This window comes from Camelus bactrianus, chromosome 16 (assembly GCF_048773025.1).
Source record: "Camelus bactrianus isolate YW-2024 breed Bactrian camel chromosome 16, ASM4877302v1, whole genome shotgun sequence".
NCBI classification, from domain to species: domain Eukaryota; kingdom Metazoa; phylum Chordata; class Mammalia; order Artiodactyla; family Camelidae; genus Camelus; species Camelus bactrianus.
Window position 1 is genome coordinate 44512754 of NC_133554.1, and position 22471 is coordinate 44535224.

The window sequence follows — 22471 nt, forward strand, 5'->3', positions numbered from 1 at the left end:
AAGCATTTGTGGTGATCAGAGCTCCATGGCTCTGTCCCCTCGACTCTGATATTCCCTGATGTGTAATGCAAAGTCAGGCTTCCGCAGGACCGCAGCCCACCAAGGGGGATGCTGAGGAAGGAGACTTCCTTTAGCATCTGGTAATTCAGGTGTCGCCTGTCACATCTTTGATTTGATTTGATTAATTTTTTTGTGAGGGGAAGGTCATTAGATTTATTTTTAATGCAGGTACTAGGGATTGAACCCAAGACCTCATGCATGCTAAGCACACACTTTACCACTGAGCTGTACTTTTCCATCCCCCACCTTTGATTTTAAGTTTAACTTTTGTTTCTTACACTCCCACCACGACATGAAGTGTTTTTAAGTGCCCTAATTCGGAGATCTCATAGTCCCTGAATCTAACTTTTAAGTGTTTGTGTGCTAACCAGCCAGCTAATGGGTTTTCTGGTAGAAAGAGGAGGTTTGACAAGGGAAGCCGGAGACCTGGGTGGTCTGTCTGTGCCATTGCAATAAGGCTGCTGCCTTCTAGTCAAATCAGATGACTGCATTTTGCTGATAATTATTGGTAACATCTGTATGATGGCGTGTTCTCTGTGGCTTCACAGTGTGATCTAATCCAGCTCAGATTTGCAAATCACCTGGGCATCTTGTTAAGGTACAGCCTTGACTGCAGCGGGTCTGAGAGGGGGCCTGAAATTCTGCATTTCTCAGAAGCGCCCCCGGACCACGGACCACACAGCAAACCAACAGGACTAGTCAAGTCAGCCCAGGTTCAGGGGAAAGTGTCTGTAACGGGTCCACTGGGTGTTGGTAATTGCTGTGTGGTATATTTCTGTCTTCTGTCTTTTCCTCTGTATTCTGTGGGGGGTTTTTGGCGGGGGTGGAGTTGTAGGACCATTTGGTCAAACTCAGGCTGACATGTATATTTGTATGCTTCTGACAGTGTAGATGTTGTTTTCCATTTAATTTTTCCAGTTAAAGTACCCAGGGACTATCCCAGGTGTTACTTGGTTCATTGTTGTATCTCCAACCAGGAGAATTTACCAGGACGGAATTACACCTTCTGGCAGTGGTTTGATGGTGTGATGGAAGTGTTAAAAAAACATCTCAAGCCTCATTGGAATGATGGGTGAGAATTGTCACTTCTTAATTCAGCAGTAGGGTAGGAAGGTCTTCCTTCCAGCGTTAAAATATCACACTCTGCTTCTGCTCCTTCGGCCTTTGTGATCCAGGGCTATTTTGGGTTTCGTGAACAAGCAACAGGCCCACGACCTGCTCATTAACAAGCCAGATGGGACCTTCCTGCTGAGGTTCAGCGACTCTGAAATTGGTGGCATCACCATTGCTTGGAAGTTTGATTCTCGTGAGTGCCCCTCCCTTTTCAAGACGTAGCTTTGTTCTCATTAGCTGCTTTTGTTGCAGAGTTACTTTAACAAACAAGCTATTGAATACTGACTATTTGTTGGGGCCAATACTAATTATGGGAAGCACAGAGGTATAACCATGATACAGCTGCTGCCTGTGTAAAATCTTACTATGGAAAACACAGTTACTAATTTTGAGAAACACAAATGTATAGCCTGACATGACTACCTGTAATGCAGCAGCCTGTCCAGAATCTCAGCCGCCTGCCTTTTGAAATGTTTGCCTTCTTATTACTCAACTTTGAGCTTATTTCTATAAAGAATTACTTTGTTATCTGAAGTCATTAGAGTGGAAATAATACAAAATTTTAATTATTCCTTTATCCTCAGGTAAGGATATTGCCACCAATCATTTCTATCCAAGAATGTTAGTTCTTTCCTCTGGCCCTCACAGTAAGATAAGAGTAGCTTGCTGATTTTTTATGACTTCAAGACTTTTAGTCTTGAAAGACAATAGCTTTTAGTAAGTCTCACGCATCCTCTAGCTAGGGACACATTTTCTGTCTCTCTTATATACTTTTGTACAGGTAATCAGGGACTGGAGTCAGTGGAAGGTTTCTTCTAGAGAAGGACAGAGTACTGTGTGAACTTGAAAGTACCTGAGATCATTTGGTCGCTAGGGAAGTGGTGGATGCATTACCTGCTTATGTACCCAGGGCTTTTAAAACCTACTTAATCTACAACCCGTGGTGGTTTTTAAATGGAGATTTTTACTGGGACAATTTTAGTGGAGAGTTGTGTTTGTAGTAAATTTAGGTTTTAAGATTTCCTGTTCAGAAATCATATTTAGACTATGATTACTCTGTTTGTTGATCTAGAGGAAAGAATGTTTTGGAATCTGATGCCTTTTACCACCAGAGACTTCTCCATCCGGTCCCTGGCCGACCGCTTGGGGGACCTAAGTTACCTTATCTACGTGTTTCCTGATCGTCCAAAAGATGAAGTGTACTCCAAATATTACACCCCAGTTCCCTGCGAGCCTGCCACTGGTAACAATGTTCGCATTCTGATTTGGTTTTGTTGTGATGTTGGTTCTGTTTGAGGTGTGTATGTGTCTGGCTGGCTGGCATGAAAATCTACACAATTAACACTGACTCGTTGCTGCTTGAGCTTTATCCCGGGCAGAGTAAATCCTGGGCTGTATTCTTCAGTCATCCAAAAAACACACTGTGCTACCAGTCCCAGATATCAAACTGAAGGAAACGCATTGCTTTTAATACAAGCTTAGATCAAACAAAATTAGGAAGGTAAAATTTTGTTTTCAAAACAGAGGTGGTTTTATTGTGTTCTGAGCATAAAAATATTATGAATTTATTATGAAATGTCCAGAAAAGGGTATAAAGAAAATAGATAACACCCAGCATCTCTCATCTCATCAATGTGAATGTTCTTCCAATCAATACAGGGGCGTATTCTGCATTCATTCAGTCACCAGATGCTTATTAAGTCACTTTCTGTGTGGAGGTCACACTCTAATAGCAGAAGGAAGGCAGTAAACAGGTAAACAAGTAAATATCCTATTTGGTGATGAGCGTTATGAAAACAAATAAGATAAAAGGATAGAGAAGTGACAGGAGGAGGGAAGAGTGGCACTTCACTAGCATGGTCCAGGAAGGTTTCCCTGGGGAGGTGACATCAGAACAGACCTGAATGCAGTGAGGAACCAGACACAGATGTAGAGAGAAAACATTCCAGGCTGAGAGAACAAGAGCCAAAACCCTGAGGAGGGAGTGAGGTTGGTGTGTTCAGCAACCCTCACAAGGACCTGGGAGGCTGGAGCTAGAGGAGCCGGGAGAACGTGGTGGGAGGTGAGGGCAGAACAGTAGGAGGGACCAGATCATGTCAGGTTTGGGTCCTACCGTACATTATCATTTGTGACTTGATTATTTTTTTCACTTAAAAATATATCAAAGGCTGAGTCACAGGTTAGTAAATGTAATCTTACAACATCATTTGAACAATTGCATAGAATTCCATCGTATGATAATTCTATGTCAGTTATTTACGATACTTAAAATTAAGGTTTTTCACAGTTTTTTGTTATGGTTAATGTTGAGATAACCTGACATGTGCATCTTGTTCAATGATTTCCTTAGGATAAATTCCTTAAGTAGAGTTTGTGTCAAGGGGTATGTACTTTTCAAGCATCTTGACGGATCTTTCCAGAGCTGCCCCCCAGAAAATGGGATCCGTTTCCACTCTCACAGTTGTCTGCTTGAGCGTCTGCTTCTTCCTCCTGCCAGTCACAGATTCTCGTCATCAGGTTCTCGTTTTGCCAGTCTGCTTGGCATAAAAACAGCATCTTAGTCCTTATTTTCATTTCTCTGATTCTAGGTAAGGTCAAAACATCTTTTCATATAATGATGATAATAATAACAATAAATAGATTAATAATAATAGCAGTTAACATTTGTTGAATGCTTGCTTACGTGTGTGCCAGGCACTTTTTTGAGCAATTTCACTTAGTTTCTCATTTAATCCTCAAAACAAGTCTGTGAAGCAGGGACTGTTTCCATCCCCATTTTGCATTTGAGGCACAGAGAAGTGAAGTGGTTTGCCAGAGGTCTCCCAGCAAGGAGGAGGCCAGCCAGGGATTGAGCTCAAACAGTGCAGCCTGTATTTCTCAACCTCCACATTATTGGCCGTTTTGTTTGTTTGTTTGTTTTTGTTTTTTTTCATGTTCCTTGCCCATTTTTCTTTTGCAGTTGCTTTTTTTCTTAGTAACGTGCAAGTTTTTTTGTATAGTAAATAACCCCTTTATTATATAGAGCAGATATTTTTCTCAATGTGTCATTGGTCTTTTAATGTTTAGATTTTGTTTTGCTAAAGTGCAAAGACTTGTAGTTTGCATATGGCCCAATTGATCAGCATTTTTCCTTTATAGATTCTGTCTTTTGTATCATGCCTTCCCACCTGGTTATATTTCTAGGTGGGGAAATAAGCCAAAATATTTTTAGATTTATACGGTGTTTTTTATTTGTTTGTTTTGTTTTGGGGGGAGGTAATTTTATTTGTTTATTTATTAGTGGAGGCACTGGGGATCGAACCCAGTACCCTGTGCATGCTAAGCATGCGCTCTACCACCGAGTTATACCCTCCCCCATCTCTGTGGTGTTTGAATTAAACCTGCTACTGCTCCTTCTTGTTAGCATAGCTAATCTTGATTTTTCAATCCTATTTTTACAGAGTTTCTTTGTTTTTTTATCTTTTCTGCCATTCTGTAAAATTCTCTGTAGACTACAAAGCACAAAAAGCATGAGATACTGCGAAGAGGCAGCTCTTGACATTTGAAGTCCCAGGAGAAATAGGTTAGGGTAACAAGGAATGTGTGAACCATGGAGCAGTTCACCCTCTTGGGCTGAGTCACCCTGACCCTCGTGAAATCTTCATTATCTGACATAGAATTCTGCTTACCCCCTTACTCACACACCTGGGAAACAAGCCTTCATTCCCGACTTCAGACTGTCACATTCCTCCTTCCTACTGACCTGGATTTCCATAGCCAGGCCTTTAAAAAGGTAACTCGGGCTCGTCCCCGAGGTTTATCCCAGTGGGGATGCTGTGGAGAGTGAGGCACAACACCAGCGTTCTTTTTAACCAGCTACACGGCATAGACGGACAGCACCCCGGGGGATGCGTGACCGTCAGATTCTCTCCGAGTGTGGGAACCCCGGGGGCAGGAAAAGAGCACACAGACACCTGACAGAGAGAGTCCCCTTTCCTGAGAGAGTAGGAACTCAGAATTAGACTAACTCCCGGGGTCCTCAAGTCAGATTAATTCCTCTCTAATGTATAGATTTCTCTGCACGCCCCCTGGCGAGTGTTGGTGCACCTTCCACGTGAAAACGTCTGGGGCTGAGGAAATCAGTTCTTCCCGAGACTGTTTCGAGGAGTTCCAGTTACGACAACATTCTTGCCTGCATGACTGAGAGTTTATCCTCTTGTGACCTCCTCTTGTTGGTCCTCATTTTGTCCCCTGTCCTGCTGCAACTTTAAACTTTTCAAGATATGTTTTCTTTTTACACTGTTAGTATGCAGTGAATGCTTGCTTTAGATTTGTATTAAAGTGTGTCTTTTCTGTGGTTTGAAGAATTTATTAACACGTCCAGGCTAACTTGGAAGCTATCTCAACTTGCAGTGTCGGTACTGAGGCTTCTCCCATATCAAGTCTTCCTAACAGATATGTCCTTGTACCAGATCCTAAGATAAAATGAGGCGGTTGTGTCTTATCCTCAGTAAAGATGGGATTCTTAAGAGAGACTGAATTTTCATTTCATTTGAGAACTTTGGTTCTCATCACCATCCTCCCTCCCCCCGCAGCCAAAGCAGTGGACGGATACGTGAAGCCACAGATCAAGCAAGTGGTCCCTGAGTAAGTGTCCAGGGTCCAGCTCTCGTCTTGGGGCTGCCTCTTTTCTCCCCCCATCCCCTCCTCCCCTCTCCTCACCTCTCACCATCCCCCCTCCCACTGAGGGGCCCAGTGTTCCCTCCCCCTCACACCTGGCCCAGCCCTGGGGAGGGAACTGGGTCTGCTCACGAGGGGGCCAGTATCCAGGGCTCCAGTCCTGCAGCCAGAGCCCCAGGCTTGGCGGGCCCTTGTCCTTCTACAACTGAAAAAGACATGAAGATGCCCCCTGAACCCCTTGCTGCATCAGCTGCTGCTCTGAGGCTGCTGACGCTCCCTTCTGCTCTCTCCCATAGGTTTGTGAGCGCCTCTGCAGACTCTGCTGGGGGCAGCGCTACCTACATGGACCAGGCCCCGTCCCCGGCCGTGTGCCCCCAGGCTCATTATAACATTTACCCACAGAAGTAGGTTGTGTTCTCCTGGGTCTCGGAGGGGAGGAACTGGGCACTCTGACTGGGCTCCCAGAGGGCTGGTGGGCATTCAGAGCTCCCCTAGGTCTGAGACCACCCAGCCCAGGCCGGGCTGTGGCACAGGCCCAGGTGAGAGGGAGAAATTCGACCAGAAGATGTTGGTAGTTTAGAGTGGGGTTGGGCAGGTGGCATCTGCTTCTCTCTCCCAAAACAGATTTTGCTTGCTCTGTCTAAGGACCAGGTGGGGTTTAGATATGTGGGCAGCCAGTGTTAGGGGTGGGAAGGCTGGGTGTTTTAGTCCGAGTCACTTTGTCCAGCCAGCCAGCAAAGGACTCTGCCCCCTCAGGGGTCAGATCAGGAGTGCTGTTTGTCCCATGAGGCCTAGGCCAAGGGTACAGGCAGTCTTGAGCCGCTCACCTGGTGGGGTGTGGGGCTTGGGGTGGTCTCTGTGGCTCCTCATTGGCCTCTGAGGGAACCTTTCTCTTCCCCTTAACCTCTCTTCTTTCCCTCCCAAGCCCAGACCCCGTCCTTGACAACGATGGGGACTTCGATCTGGATGACACGATGGATGTGGCGCGGCGTGTGGAGGAGCTTTTAGGCCGACCTATGGACAGTCAGTGGATCCCGCACGCGCAGTCATGACCACCCTAATGGCCACCTTCAGCTTCTCTATCCTTGCCAGAGGAGTTACTCTTGTGGATGTTTTAATTCCATGAATCGCTTCTCTTTGGAAACAATACTCATAATGTGAAGTGTTTAATATTAGTTGTGACTTTAGTGTTTCTGTGCATGGTGGCACCAATGTAGGGAGTGTGTGAGAGTGTGTGTGTGTGTGTGTGTGTGTGTGTGTGTGTGTGTGATTGCATGTTGTGGTGTTTCTCCCCTTTGCTGTCCAGAGTTTAGCTGCACAAACAGAAGCCACAAACAGAAGCTGTGGTTGTTTTAACCTTGTGCAAAAAGGTAGTTAGTTCCATGAACCCTGGAACCTGGCCATGTGTCGAGGGCAGCTGAACTCTGACATGTGGCTGTTCAAGTGAGAGGAGGACAAAAGGAGGTGAGAGCGCCTCCTCTCCAGCGAGATTTTGTTGCTGCGTCTGCCAAGCCATTGATACCTTGATTGTCTCTGCTTTTCTTCTGAAATGTAGAAACTGCCTTTTGACAAAGAAAGCCAGTCCTCCCTCCTTCCCTCTCCCCTGACCCCTGTTTTCCTGGTGGACATACAGCAATTGTTGGGGCCAGGGAAGTCGCGAGTTTTCTGATGGGTAGTGGCTTTGTAAATCGCACTTTAACCCATCTAAATGTTCTCTCTCTCCTCCGCTGTGGGATTGCCACTTAATTCCTACATGTGTACGCGTGTGCAGACACGTTTGATGAAGCAGAGGAAAGACAAGAGGGTCCCATAACCACCGCTTACAGCACTGCCGTCCTTTGTGCTGCAGCCAGAGTGGAACGCCCAGCCCCGGCTCGCAGGCGCCGAGGGGGTCTCCGTGTTGCCCGGGAGTGGCCGTCCAGTCTGCCCACCCCTCCCCTGTGCTGCTGGAGGCACAAGCCAGGCTTTCCAAAGGCTCACTGATAATCGCTTTTTGCAAATGTTGAGGGGTGTTTTTGCTTCTAAATTGGGACTTTTTGTTTTCCCCTTCCCACCCTAATTTGACACCAGGATTCTTTCTTCCTGCATCAGGTCCTGTGCTGTTGTTACACCAGCCGCCTCATTTCCCTCACATTACACATGATGTCTTGGGGAGCAGGTGGCAGAAGCCCAGGGCCAGTGCATTCGGCGGGTGTGTGGCCCACCCGGTGCAGGGTGCAGGGTGCCAGCATCAGCAGTCTGGGGAAACGCAGTCAGCAGGTTTGCTGGGAAGTTTGGTGAGCTGCAGAAACAAAGCAAAACAAGCCTCAGCACAATGTTGTCTATAGTCTCTTCCGTAGCTTTACACGGGAAGGTAGGAATGGGCTACGGCAGGCAGGTGGGAAGAGGGGGAGGCAGGTACAGCTTTGGGGTTAGGCCTGTAACCCCCAGCCCCCTCTCCAAAAGAAGGGCCTGTCCACACCCAGGAGAGAATGGCCCTAAAAACCTTATTTTTATACAAGTGATTAAATAAACATATTTTTTTTACAAAAATAACTTCTGAATTTATCAGTGTTTTGATGTTAAAGGAAAATATTCCTCTATGGTAAATTATTTATTGGAAGATGACTTTTTAAAAGCTGCTGTTTGCCCTGGCTTTGTTTCATACACTGATTTATTTTTCTATGCCAGGCAGTAGAACCTCTCTGCCTCTGAGGAGCAGGCCAACCCCTCTGTGGATACCAGCACTGACGTAGGATGCTGCTAGGCCCCTCACTTCCCCCTCAAGATTTGATTAAAATCCACCCCACCCCCCCCAGAATGGGAGTGTTGGGGAATGGGGGAAATGAAGTGTGACTGCTCCCTGAGTCCAGGAGCCCCCCGCGCCCGCCACCCAGGCACCCTGAGTGTCCTGGCAACCTTCCCTGGGGATCAGGATCAACACCCTTTAAGATTAGCAGTGGGCCTGGCCCCGGGCATGCTGAGGACAGAGCTCTCCTTGCTTCTTAATTGGCACTGGGGTTGGGGGGCCGAGTGCCCAGGGGTGTGGCCACCCTGAGTGTGGGGTTCAGGTGTGTCCAGTGGCCGAGCTGTCCTCAGTTTTCCTGAGGCTGTGCCTGTAGATAGGAGAGATTTTTGACTGAAAGTTGTGTTCGCTATCTGCATTGTGTCTTCTCTTCTCCCTGTTCCTGCAAACCACGAGCAGGGCGACGGCAAGTCTTGACCACGTCAGCCTCTCCCTCGCTCCCGGGCACACACAAGTCGTTCAGATGTTTCAGTGTGTGGAATGTGCAGGGTTTTGTAGTAGGTAGTAGGGGGACTCACAGTGACTATAACTTAAAATGTACGTATACTTTTTATAATTTTTCTTTTTAAAACTTTGTGAAATTATCTCAGATACATATTTTAGTGTTGAGACAGATTAGTATATAGCCACTGAAAAAGTATTGTGTACAATTGGGGGCAGTCACAAAATTGTGTATTTTATGTTACAATAAAGACTCCCTCTGAAGGGACAACATTGAGTCCTGTCTTTATTTTTTTCCCATCAGGTGAGGAGAGAGGGTGTCTTCAGTAGGGAAAAATTTGGAATTGTCAGCGTGACTGTAAAGGGGAACTAGTTGGGAGTTGGCTGCCTCAGAGAGCACGTCAGCAGCGGTGGAGGCCGTGAGGGGCATTTCCTCCCTTCCTGTTCAGGAGAGGTTTTGAGCATTAGAATGATAGCCTTTATATCTCCGAGTCTCCTGACTCCATACTCTTCCTGTTAGAAAGCTCATCCTTAAAATTCAGGCCATTTAGAGTCCCTGCCCTGAGCCAGGCGCCGTGTGTGGCATGAGAAATCATTCCTGCCCTCAAGAGGATTGCAGTCTGGGAAAGACAGTTAACACAATCAATCATGATAGGATATTGGCTCCTGCTGCCTCAAACATAGCCTAAGACTATTATCAAATACAAACGAACACAGAGGAAGGGCATGAACAGCCCGAGCTGACATTTAAAGAACAAATAGAGGTTAAGAAAGGAAAAGGCATTCAGCCAGAGGCAGTTGCACAGGTAGAGGCCTGGAGAAGTAGGAAACAGTAGGGGTGGAGCGAGGGTGATTTGTGGGCATCAGAATCTCCTGGAGGTCTTGTTAAAGCACAGATTGCTAGGGCCCCTCCCCAGAGTTTCTGAGTCAGTAGATCTGGGGCGGAGCCAAATAATTTGCATTTCTAACAAGTTCCCAAGTGTTAGTGCCAGGACCGAACTTTGAGAAGGGCTGTGGTAGGTGATGAGGCCTGGTGTGCCAGGCTGAGTCTGACTTCACCTGCACACCTTTTAAACAAGGGAATGATCAGATGTTCACGTTAAGAAATACTACAGTGATCACGTGTATGATGGATTGAAAGGAGGCAAAGCAAGAAGTCAGGGAGCAGCTGGGAGGCTATTTCAACAGTCTGGTCGGAGGAGATGAGGGTCTAGACCAGGGGACCCAGCAGTGGCCCTGAGGCTCAATATGTAGACTAGGGACCGATGTTGAGGGGCAGGGTTGGAGTCCTGAGTAAGCCCGGGCTTCTGGCTTCCTAAATGCTTAACAGAGATGCTCCTCAGTAAGAGGGGGAGGGTGTATGGGACAAGGAGCAGGTTGGGAGGGGTTATGAGTATGAATCTGGATCAGTGAAGTTGGGCTGTCCAAGTAGACATTGTACTTGTGAGGCCTGAGAGGTACCGATGGGGGCCTGGGCAGAAGCAGGCGTGGGGCTCGTTCTTATCTAGGGGGTATTGTAACTGGATGTGAATGAGCGTTTGGAGAAAGAAGAGAAAGGGAATTGAGGACAGGACCGACAGAAATACTGTGCTTCATTTTAAGGGTCAGGTAGGGAGGAGCATGAGCTTATAAAGGATATTACAGGGAGGGTGGAAGAGGTAGGAGAAAACCCAGAAGAGTGTAGCCTCACGAGAGCCCAGGCAAGGGGGGGCGTGTCAGAGACAACCGAGAGTCGGAAGTCCCCACTGAGACGGCATTCAGGGGGCTGTTGATGACTTTGATGAGAGCAATCTGGAAAGGCAGGGGCACAAGTTGGTTGTAGGGCACTGAAAAGTGAGCGACAAGACTTCCACTCCTGGTGTCACAGCATGAGCAGCTGAAGACCCACTCCCCAGTGAAACTGGTGACAATTTTTTTTAAACCAACCACTGAAAGTCTCCTAAGAGCATATAGCAAATGAAGAAACATTTATTCAAGAAAATCTAAGACTTAGTAAGCGTGGTATTTGAACTAAGACCCACTCCCTCCTTCCTGTCTCTTAGCTCAAAATGACTCCACTCGGAGACCAGTGCAGCCAAGAACACAGAGCTCCCTCTCCCCTCCGGCTCCCAATCAGAGGGTTGTCTTCTGAGGAAAGGCAGGATGTCAGCATTGCTCATTCTGCCCCCAGCTCCCAAGCACTCAGCTTTTTAAGTGGGCATGTCACTCAAGTGTGCCGTCATCCTACCCCCAACACAAGAGCTGAGTCTTGGAGATTTTGCCCCAGAGGGGACAGACAGGCTGTAAAACAGAGGCAACTGACTTCATTTGCAAGAGAAGTTCAAGCTTAAATATGCTCTTTAAAACTGGAGGTTGTGGTAAAAGGCAATTGGCACGGGACCGATAGCTTCATTGGAGATTTAGGCAAAACTGAGCGGGCTAGTTTGCTAGAAATGGGGAACAATATAGCTGGAAGGAACTCTTTCGGGGTCCGAACAAATCTCAAATACTGAGCTGTGAAACTGTGCCTTCAAAGAAGTCTGAATTTGATTAGATTCATTTGTGGAGCAATTTATTCCTCAGGGCATTGTTGAAAAAAAAATATATAGCAATCAGCTGACAATTAGTATAGTTTCACAGCTGAGTGTGGTCAGGGAAAGAGACCAACACGTGCAAATCACTGTCATGCTAGGGTGACTATGGGCATAAGTCAAGTCTGCACCCCCTCTAAGGAGCAATATCAGAGGCTTTACACTGTATGTGGGGGTGAGTAGTGGGGAGCAGGTAGATTCACTAAAATAATCCAGCCACTCCCTAAACAAGTAAACTGGTTTACTTGGACAAGTAACAAGGAACTGCTAAACTGGTTTTCAAGGTTGCTGTGCCATTTTACATAAGGGTTCCGGTTTCTCTATATTCTTGCCAACACGTTATTTTCTGACCTTTTGACTATAGCCATCCTGGTGGAGTGTGATGTGACTTGAGTCAGTTTTAATTTGTATTTTTCCCTGATGACTAATGATGTGGAACATCTTCATCAAAAGCCCTGGAAAACACACAAATATATGGAAATTAGACAATACACTCCTACATAATCAATTGAAAAAGAAGAATAAAGTTGAAGTAGTCACACTTACCAGTTTCAAAACTACAAAGTAACAGTAATCGACTGTGTGGTACTGGCATGACAGACCTATAAATGAGTGGAATAGAACTGAGTCTAGAAAGAAACCCATGTGTCTGTGGTCAGTTGATTTTTGACAAGGGTGCCAAGACCATTCAATGGGGAAAAAATAGTCTTTTCAACAGATAGTGCTGGGATAACTGGATAGCCACATGTGAAAGAATGAGGTTGGAACCTTACCTTACATCATATACAAAAATTAATTCAAAATGGATCAAAGACCTAAATGTAAGAGCTAACACTATAAAACTCCTAGAAGGAAACAAAGAGAGCTTCATGGCATTGGATTTGGCAATGATTTCTTGGCCATGACACCAAAAGCATAGGCAGCAGAAGATAAATTGGATTTCATCAAAATCAAAAACTTCTGTGCATCAAAAGACTATTAACAGAGTGAAAAGGCAACCCCTAGAATGGGAGAAAGTATTTGCAAATCATATGTCTGATAGGGGATTAATAACCAGAATATATAAAGAATTCCTCAACAACATTTTTAAATGAGAAAATGACATGAATAGACATTTTTCTAAAGAAGATATACAGGTGGCCAATGAGCACGCGAAAAGATGCTCAATCATTAGGGAAATGCAAATCAAAACTACAGTGAGATACCACTTCTTACCCATCAGGCTGACTCATGAGAAATGGTAACAAACACAGAAAACAGCAACTGCTTTAGAGGATGTGGAAAAATTGGAACCCCTGTGGACTGTGGGTAAGTATGTAAAATAGTGCAGCTGCTGTGAAAACAGCACGATGGTTCCTCAAAGAATTAAACACAGAATTACCATATGATCCAGCACTTCCCCTTCTGGGAATGTACTCAGAAGAATTGAAAACAGGGACTCAATCATGTGTCTGTACACCCAGGTTCATAGCAGTGTTATTCACAATAACCAAAAGGTGAAAACAATACTAATGTCTGTCAATAGATGACAGGCTAAACAAAATGCAATCTATACCTACAGTGATGTATTATACAGCCTTATAAAGGAAGGAAGTTCTGACGTATGCTATAACATGGATGAATCCTAGAGACATTCTGCTAAATGAAATAAAACAGACACAAAAGGACAAATATAGTATGATTTGCCTTATGTTAAGCACCTAGAATAGTCAAATTCATAAAGACAGAAAATAGAGTGGTGGTTGCCAGGGGCTGTGGGGAGGAAGAATAGGGAGTCATTGTTTAATGAGTGCAGAGTTTCAGTTTGGAAAGATGAAAAGAGTTCTGGAGATGGATGGTGGTGATGGTTGCATAACAATGTGAATGTAATTAACACTACTGAAGTAAATACCTAAATATGGCTAAAATGGTAAATCTTATGTATATTTTACTGTAATAAAAAATGGATCGAAGACCTAAATGAGAGAACTAATATTATTAAACTATTAGAAGAAAACATAAGGGGTAAATCTTTACGACCTTAGATTTGACAATGGCTTTAAAAGGGAGTGAGATGATCTGTCTGCAGTCTTAGTGGATTGCCTGTGATCTGTCACACTCTGGTTTAATGCTTATTCAATAACAGAAGTGTTTGCTTTCTCTACTACTTTTGTGGAGAGCAATTCTGGATTGGAGAAAATTTTGGTTTTTTAACAGTTCTCATCCTGCTCCATGATGGGGTGTGCCCCACTCCAGGCTCAAGCTGATTCTAGGTGCTCTTCCACATTCAGCTTTCTCTTCCTTCACCAGAGTCTGAGGACCATGCTACTCTGAGCCTAACTTCCCTCCACCTGCCAGCTTGGGCCAGCTCCCAGCATGGTGTCCCTTAGGCAACCTGTCCCTTTAAGAGCCCCCCCCCCATGGACCAGCTCCTCCCTCAGGCCCAGCAGCCGGATTTCCCCATCTAGGCCCAGCGCTTTAAAGCCACGGCTCCATCTTTCTTGCTGGCTGTGCACTGAGGCTGGGGGCACTGGGGGAGCCCTGGGTGCCAGGCAGAGGCACAAGTGAGCTGTGACAGGTGCATGTGGGATATGGAACCACTGCCTGGGGCTCCGGGGGGACACGATGCTGGGACAGGGTAGATCCTGGACCAAGCAGAGCCGCTCGGGAGTGGGCAAGACATGTCATCCAGTTAAGCAGCTGCTGTGTGCCAGGCTCTGTGCCACGCCCTTCCTGCTCCTCCTGAGGGATATTCTGATTCCCATTTTACAAACAGGGGAAGGGAACGGAGCTCAGAGCAGCTAGCTGAGCTACCCAGGGCCAGACAGCTAACAAGTGGCAGAGCCAGGATCCAAACTCAGGTCAGTGTGACCCCAAAGCCCCTCCTCCAAATCACCTGCCTGACAGGGGTCCTGGCTTCTTCCTGAACTTCCTTTTTAACTTGGTTTTCCTGTGTGCAGCAGAGTGGAGGGGGAGAAATGGGTTATCCCTTCCTCTGCCCAATACCAGTCCTGGGGGCCCTTCCTCCTCCCAGGAGCTGCTCAGAGATGCTGCTGTCACTGCTGCTGCTCCTCCTCCTCCTGCTGCTGCTGCTGCTGCCACCACTGGCCGTGCTCCGGTGGCCACAGTCTCAGAATGCCAGGCTGTCCTGGCTTGTCAGCCTCCAGCACCGTGTGGCCCAGGGGGCCCTGCACTGGGCCGCCGCCTGGCAGCAGAAGAGACTAGAGCAGAGCACACAGAGCGCAGGCCAGAGCCAGCAGCAGGCCCTGAGGTGGTGTCTGCAGGGAGCCCAGGGTCCCCGCTGGCCCCTCAGCGGGAGCACAGGTGTGTTTCCCAGGGTCTGGGGAGGTGGCCCAAAGAGAAAGAAACCCCACAGGACAGTCAGATTCCAAAACCCGAAGACCTCCCTTCCCCCTTCTACTGCCAACACAGAGAGGCCCGACCCAGAGACCCTACCTGGGCCCTGGATTGTTCAAGATGAACTTTCCCAGCCTGGGCCCTGAGAGTCCCTCTTCCGCCTGGCCTGTTCTGGGTTCCTTCCTCAAGGGTCTCACCAGTATTGCCTGAAACTCTGGGGAAACCCTGTGGCTTCCTGAGGATTTTATAATGTCTTTGGGGCTACAGATATGAGCACCTTCCGGAATCATCTTCCTCTGACCAAGGCCAGCCAGGTCCAGGAGGAAGAAAGTAGGGGGCAGCTCTTGCCCCCTACCCCAAACCAGTACCATGGGGAGGCCTCTTTGCAGGTAAACTGGGAAGGCTGGAGCTCAGCCCCATTAGAGACCCCTAATTACAAACCCTCCTATCAGGGTGGTGGGAAAAAAAGACTGGGGGCTCAGAGTCTGGCTCAGGCCCAGGCCAACAGTGTCTCTTGTCTCCCTCCAGGCCACCTTGCTGGGTCTGGCGGCCTTAAACAAGGCCTACCCGAAAGTGCTGGCTCCGGGGGGCAGGGCCCTCGTGACCCCTTCCTCCCCTTGGCTCTACCCACTCCCCTGGCCTTGGCAGTTCCTGGGCCTGGTGAGTCCCCCTGGAGCCAAGGACGCTAGGGCCCTGCTGCTGGAGGCGCTGAGGTTCCCAGGGCTGCGGGCACTGGAAGCCAGGACAGCCGTCGAGCTCCTGGACGTCTTCTTAGGCCTGGAGGCCGATGGTGAAGAGCTGGCTGAGGCAATAGCTACTGGGAACCCAGGAGCGCCTCTCCCCACACGGGCTGCTGAACTGCAGGAGGCCCTGGAGCAGGGACCCCGAGGACTGGCCCTTCGGCTCTGGCCAAATCTGCAGGTGGTGGTGACTCTGGACGCCGGAGGCCAGGCCGAGGCTGTGGCTGCCCTGGGGGCCTTGTGGTGCCAAGGGCTAGCCTTCTTCTCGCCTGCTTACGCTGCCTCTGGAGGTCAGCAAAACTCAAGGGTAGGGAGGTAAGGGCAGGGGGCAGAGGTCACACAGCTAGCTGCCATGTAGTGAGCCCTATACAGTCAACTCATTTAATCCTCCGCAACACCCTGTGTATCCTCCCCAACACCAGCAGCTCCATTTTACAGATGAAAAAGCTAAGGCTCATAGAGGTTAGGAGACTTACACAATTTACACCACACCAACATTTACCCCCACATCTGTCTCCTGCAGAACCCCTGCCTCTACCTAATTAGGAACTTAAAGGCAGTGCACTGAGCCTGGGGGAGTCAGGAAGGTGGAAGGGCATCAGTGACATCAGATGCTCAGAGGATTGGGGCCTGAGGTCCAGGGTGAGGGGCCTAGCAATGGCACCACCAAAGAGGCTGCTTGCTCCCCACAGGGGTAGTGGGCCTGAGTCTGTGGCCAGACCAGCCCCATGGGCTCTACCTTCTGCTCCCGGAAGCCCCTTTTATTGAGCTGCTGCCACTCAAGGAAGGAGACTGGGAAGAGGCTGCCCCCACCGTCCTGCTGGCTGAGGCCCAGAAAGGCGAGAAATACGAGCTGGTGCTGACCAACCACGCCAGCCTCACCAGGTGATCACCTGCCCACCCACCTCCGGCCACCTCAGGCCTTCTGGAACCCCATTGAGGGCCAGGGGCCTGAGCTAATGGGCCCCTGGGCCTGATCTCACTCCCATGTCCACTCCATCAGGTGCTGCCTGGGCGACGTGGTCCAGGTGGTCGGTGCCTACAATCAGTGTCCAGTCGTCAGGTTCATCTACAGGTAAGTGGCCCCCCTGTTGCTGAGGGATCATCCCTGTGCCCTGGGTTCCTCTGCCTCCAGTTTCCTTCTCCCTAGGCTGGGCCAGACCCTGAGTGTTCGAGGAGAGAACACTGGTGAGGACGTGTTCTCTGAGGCCCTGGACCAGGCGGTGAGGCAGTGGCCGGGGGCCAAGCTGTTGGACCATGGCTGTGTGGAAAGCAGCATTCTGGGTAATTCTTCCCCATTGGCTCCTGCCTCCCTCTTTGGACTGACCATCCCGCAATCCATACCCATCCTGCTCGGAGACCTCTGGGAAGGATGAAAGACTCAGCCTCCTTTGCTGCTCCTAACAAAACTCCTTCCCCATATCTAACTCCGTTCCCTTCTGCTGCAGTCTCTACCCATTTCCTCTCCATTTACCCCACTCCCAGCCAAGAAACTCCTCCCTTACCCCCCTCCATGAACCTCAGAGTGAGGAAGAACAGCTGTTGGCTTTGGAAGCCGCCTCATTCACAAAAGCATGAGTCTGCGGTGGGGGGCTTTGTCTGCAGATTCCTCAGAGGGCTCTGCCCCCCACTATGAGGTGTTTGTGGCACTGAAGGGGCTGAGGAACTTGTCAGAGGAAAATCGAGACAAGGTAATAGAGGGAGGGACAGCATATGACTGTATGTACCCTTCACTCTGCACGCCCCCAGGTGTCGTGGGCAGAGGGAGGGATGGGGGGGAGAGAGGGGAGAAGAACCTCCCTGGGGCACTGGAAAGGGGGGATGAGTCCCACAGACACACACGTGTATACAGGAAACTCCTACCCACCCAAACCCTGGGCACTACCATAAGCATCTCACCCACACACCCCCCAGCCCCATACCAGCCTCACTCAGGCTCTTCTGTTCCCAGCTTGACCACTGCCTTCAGGAAACCTCTGCTGGCTACAAGTCTCTGCGGTTCCGGGGCAGTGTGGGCCCTGCCCAAGTCCACGTGGTAGGGCAGGGGGCCTTCAGAGCTCTTCGGGCAGCCCTTGCTGCCTGCCCCTCGTCCCCTTTCCCTCCTGAGATGCCCCGGGTCCTCCGGCACAGGCACCTGGCCCAGCTCCTGCAGAAGAGAGTGGTGTCCTGAGCTGAGGCCTGCCCACCGCCCCATCCCACTTGTGTGTTGCCTCACTCTTTCCTGTGGGTCCTCTGTGAATGGGGAGCCCTTGGCCAGAGTCTTTGACTGTCACCTGTCAGTAGCTCCTCAGAGCTGCTGGGCCTTAGGGAGGCCTGACCTAGTCTGCCAGTTCTGAGGAGTTGACTTCAAGGATAGAACAGATCCCAACAGTTCCCTGCCCGGAGCCCACGGGCCCACCCTGGAGGACACTGGAATTCCAATACACACTGATGGTGCCTGTGTCTCTCAGCCCGTGCACTGGGCAGGCTGGAAGTATTGGGAGTTAATGCTCCCAGGAGTGAGCCTCAGTCAGCAAGGAACAGGAGTTGGTGAACACAGATCTCAGCTTCATTGTCCCTCAGTGGGACAATTCTGAAGTTATTCTGTACCATCTGTCTCGGAGGGTCCCCACCAGTTGCCCACAGAGGTAACCCTCTCATTAACACAGTTCTTACTGGTTTTCCTCCTGTCCCTCCCGTCCCCACTCCCTTACATGCTTTCTAGAATCCCCTCCCAAATAAACGTCTTGCACCCAGATTCTTGGCTCGGGGTCTGCTTTGAGGGAAACAAGCGGTTCCATTCGCTCTGCTCCTGCTGCAGCCTGGGCTCCCCTTCCCCCTTGAGCTCTGGATCCCAGGGCTTCCCCTGAAGTCTCCCCTCCTGGCCAGTGTATGTGCCCTTGAACCCCTACCATAGCCTAGGTCAACCCAGAAGACACAGAGTCCCCTCCTCCTCCCTCTCCCCATTCCAAGCTTTACCTAAATGTGGAGGGGCTGCTCCCCAAGTCCCCTTGCCCTGGTTCAGCACAGATTCCTTTCCTGGCCCAACACCCAGAAGCCACTTCCTTAGGCAGCGTTTGTACTTCAAATCTTGAAGTATAACAGCAGGAAACATCTGGGTTAACTGTCCATCTTACCTGTAGGAAAGATGAGGTTTCTCAAGGCTGTAAGGCTTACCCAAAGCCTCACAGCTCCGCCTAAGTAACTCAGAACCTGTTCCCAATCAGTTCCAAGCCTTGAATTCTGCCTCTGAATTACTACTTCTGGATTCCATGCCCCACATCCAGGCCCCTACCCACCTGGTCCCCACATCAGCCCACGACTCCTTCCTACTAAAATCCTCCCATGGCCCCCCAGCGCCCATAGGATCATGACCAATCAGCTTAGCCTATAAGACCCTTTGACCTCACTTACCTGTCCAGCCACCTCTCTCTTCTAAGAGAAGCTGTGATCTGAGGACCACATCCTGCATCCTGCATAAGCTAAACAACTGTCACCTAGGTCTTTGCCTCAGGTTATGCCTTCTGCGGAATGCCTTCTCCCCTGACCGTACTTGATGGAAACCCATTTTTCATTCAAGGCTTTTTTTCAGAGTCCTTTCTCCACTGAGCTATCATTTTGCTGGGTCACCTCCCCACCTGGACTTTGGAGCTCCTTGAAAACTGGGCTATGTCCCATGCACACTGTCGCTCCAGCACCCAGAGCAGGGCCAGGCACAGAACTGGTGCTCGATAGATGGTGCCCCGGATAAAAGAGACTCCCATCTAAAGAGTCCTTCACACCATAGTGGCTCACTCCCTGCTGATGGGATGGGACTCCATCCCTCCCGTCCAGGCAGCACAACTAGGTAGGAAGCTGGAGATGTTGGAGGATAACACCAAGTTTGGCTGCTTTCCTCCCATTGCCCAGGATTGCCTTTCAAGGTTTTCCATCTTGGAGGTTGGTGGAAAAGGCAGAGGGAAGAAGAGAGCCAGAGAAGAGCAGTAGCCAACTAAGATCTTTTTTGTAGAGGAAGAAGGCCCTAGCATCTGAAGGCCCAGGGGCAGTGACAAGGAGAGGGGGAAGAAGTTGCTGCCTGGCTGCCCTCCCCGCCCCTACACACCCTGTGGAGAGCAGGTCTCACAACTGCCTCCTTTCCTGCCCCTAATTAGCAGCTGCCCCCCACACATTGTCCCACTCCAGCACCCCAGCCAAAGCCTCTTTTGTGCTCCCAGATTCCTAGGTGCAAGGTGGCCTCATTAGTGCCTGGAGACCGCCCCATCTCCAGGGAGCAGGCAGACAGACAAGGAGGGGACCAGCGGCACAGTGATCCAACTCCAGACTCTGAGCGCCTTGGCGGCCATTCCTTGGGCCCAGCCTGGAGACGGCCCCCCTGCCGGAGTCTAATCTTAGATTTGCCTTTGTCTGGCCCCAGAGTAGATGCAAGTGCCCATCTCTCCCCCTCCACCTCAGAGCACTATAAACCCCAGGCCCCTGGTAGCAGGTTGCTGTTCATGGCCTCAAAGTTCCTGGCTATTTGGACCACTGCCAACGACACCTTTCCCGGCTACCCTACTCTGAGCTCCAGGTACCATGAACCCTTCCTCTGCAAAGGTAAGGATCCAGGGATGGAGGGGTGACTCATTAGATGGGAAGTGGGGGGCAATGAGTGCTTGCTCAGGGAGCTGGAGGAAAGGTTGAAGGTATATTGCTCTTGGTCTTTTCCCATGTGGGCTCTGAGGCAGGGGACAAGGTGGACACTTGGCTGAGAATCTGCCTTGGCTAACATTAGATTGTGCCCTGGTCTCCTAAGAGTTCATGTTTTTTGAGCACTTACTACATACTGGGTGCTGTACTTGCACCTGTCATCTCACTTCATCCTCCTAGCAGCCCTGCTGCACAGTAGGAATTAATACCCACTTTATAAGTGAGGAAATTATGCCCCCTGAGAGGGTAGGAAACCTGTCCAAAGCCACAGGGTTGTTTTCCCTGCAAGGGAGCAGGCGGACAAGACAATGACTTGGATCATGCCAGTTCTTGATTTGCACATGTTTGCCCTCCGTGGGGGAAAAGGAGCGGATAAATAGGTACTCTCTTTCCTTAAGTGATGTTTCCGCAAATTTCTGGTGCAGATTCAGACACTCTTGTTTTCAGGTGGAGTGGTCAGCACTCTAAAGGGGTACAATGGACTAAGGCTACCCGGAAGAGAGATGGGGTACTATTTTCTGGGTCTCCTTTTTCTACCCAGGGGGTTTCAAAGGGCCTCCTGGAGGAGATGCTCTGCTGGCTCTTGAAGGGTGAGCAGGTAAAGGGGGCAAGATACTGAGCCCTTCAGATAGCATTATGCAGAGGCAGGAAAGCTAAGGGACAGCGAGGGAGGAGCGCAGGCCAGGAGTGGGCACGGAGCCAGCTGGGTAGGGCCAGGGCCTAGAGGCTGGATGCTGGGGCTGTGAGACGACCCTCAGTGTCTGGTCTCCTGCCTCACTAGGTCTTCTGGGCCACCATGACGCTGCTGCTCCTGCTGCTGTTGCTGCCGCCCGCTCTGTTGTCGCCAGGGGCGGCCGCGCAGCCCCTGCCTGACTGCTGCCGTCAGAAGACCTGCTCCTGCCGCCTCTACGAGCTGCTGCACGGCGCGGGCAATCACGCGGCCGGCATCCTCACGCTGGGCAAGAGGCGGCCGGGGGCCCCGGGACTCCAGGGCCGGCTGCAGCGCCTCCTGCAGGCCAGTGGCAACCATGCGGCCGGCATCCTAACCATGGGCCGCCGCGCAGGCGTAGAGCCAGCGCCGCACCCATGCCCAGGGCGCCGTTGTCCCGGTGCGGTCGCCTCGTCTGTCGCTCCTGGGGGACCGTCTGGGGTCTGAGCCCTTGTTCGGGTCCTGTCCTGGCCCTACTCTGTCCCTGCCCTCTCCCCTCTGCCCTCCCGGTGTCAGCCCCCAGAAAAAGGGCAATAAAGACGAGTCTCTGTTAGTATGGCTTTTCTCTGTCCCTGTGTGGTCGCGTCCGGCCCTCCAGGGGGCGTGAGAGTCTTGCGAACTATAAAGAGCCAGAAAACCTGGAGGCCCGTCTCGGGGCACCTGAGCTTGGGCGCCTCTGAACCCAAAACACTCTCGGGTGGGGACCTCCCAGAGCGAGGAACTGTGCAAGGCCCTGGGCTGCGGAGAGAACAGCATACGTGCATGTTTGGATGGGAGTATGGGGACAGACATGTCCCTCAGTGCTCTACTAGTCTTACTGTATTGGGACGTTTACAGAGATACTCGGGAGAGAAAAAGCAAAGAAGGCTGTATTGAAGAGCCGAATCCAACTGGGTAGGAGGCAGGGGAGCCGTGCCTGCCGAAAAGACAGGGAATACGAAGATCAACATGAATCTACCCGAGGGCTACAGCGCGGGGTACAGGGTGTGGGGAGCAGTGAGGCACTGAAGGGAAGGCGGTTAGATTTGTGCAGCCCTGATTGTGAAGGCCCTCACCAATCATCAGGCTTTGCACTTTATCCTGTAGGTAGCTGGGAGTTAGGAGAAGTTCTTAAGCAGGGCTAGGGCAAGATTTTCCTGCAATTTTAGCCAAACACAGTTGTTACAGGTTGAATTGTGCACCTCCCTCCCGCCCCCTTTCATATGTTGTAGTCCTAACCACCAGCAATTCAGAATGTGACCTTATTTGGAAATAGGGTCTTTGTGGATGAAATTGGTTAAAATTAGGTCATACTGGAATAGGGTGGGGCTCTAATCCAACATGAGTAGTGTCCTTATAAAATGGGGGGATTTGGACACAGAAATGCACACAAGGGGAACCCATGTGAACATGA

General features: G+C 49.9%; 3 protein-coding genes across 9 annotated transcripts in view; all 3 read left to right on the top strand.

Annotated features, from left to right (window-relative positions):
* LOC105080118 (signal transducer and activator of transcription 5B) overlaps positions 1-9329 on the top strand; it is a 57522-nt gene extending 48193 nt beyond the window's left edge. For 3 of the 5 annotated variants that reach the window (XM_074343392.1, XM_074343391.1, XM_045505858.2), the window contains 6 exons: positions 1038-1132; positions 1236-1366; positions 2246-2416; positions 5748-5799; positions 6129-6236; positions 6758-9329. In XM_074343392.1, the coding sequence (XP_074199493.1) occupies positions 1038-1132; positions 1236-1366; positions 2246-2416; positions 5748-5799; positions 6129-6236; positions 6758-6884 (684 nt within the window). In that variant the 3' untranslated portion in view covers positions 6885-9329. The other 2 variants (XM_074343393.1, XM_074343394.1) reach the window with 2 other exon arrangements.
* A 4722-nt stretch (positions 9330-14051) lies between these two features.
* Positions 14052-18441, top strand: GHDC (GH3 domain containing). 3 transcript variants are annotated; one of them, XM_045505876.2, is made up of 10 exons: positions 14052-14171; positions 14384-14468; positions 14642-14931; positions 15232-15353; positions 15493-15994; positions 16397-16589; positions 16708-16779; positions 16855-16988; positions 17310-17395; positions 17656-18441. In XM_045505876.2, the coding sequence occupies exons 3-10, from the start codon at positions 14655-14657 to the stop codon at positions 17872-17874; spliced, it is 1605 nt and encodes a 534-aa protein (XP_045361832.2). In that variant the 5' UTR covers positions 14052-14171; positions 14384-14468; positions 14642-14654; the 3' UTR covers positions 17875-18441. The 3 variants fall into 3 exon arrangements, with proteins under 3 accessions (XP_045361832.2, XP_045361831.2, XP_010967321.3); XM_045505875.2 differs by having other exon boundaries at positions 14058-14185; XM_010969019.3 differs by having other exon boundaries at positions 14069-14468.
* A 1814-nt stretch (positions 18442-20255) lies between these two features.
* HCRT (hypocretin neuropeptide precursor) lies at positions 20256-21605 on the top strand. The gene is made up of 3 exons (XM_045505900.2): positions 20256-20276; positions 20911-20967; positions 21151-21605. The coding sequence occupies exons 1-3, from the start codon at positions 20256-20258 to the stop codon at positions 21523-21525; spliced, it is 453 nt and encodes a 150-aa protein (XP_045361856.2). The 3' UTR covers positions 21526-21605.
* The last annotated feature ends 866 nt before the right edge of the window (positions 21606-22471 follow it).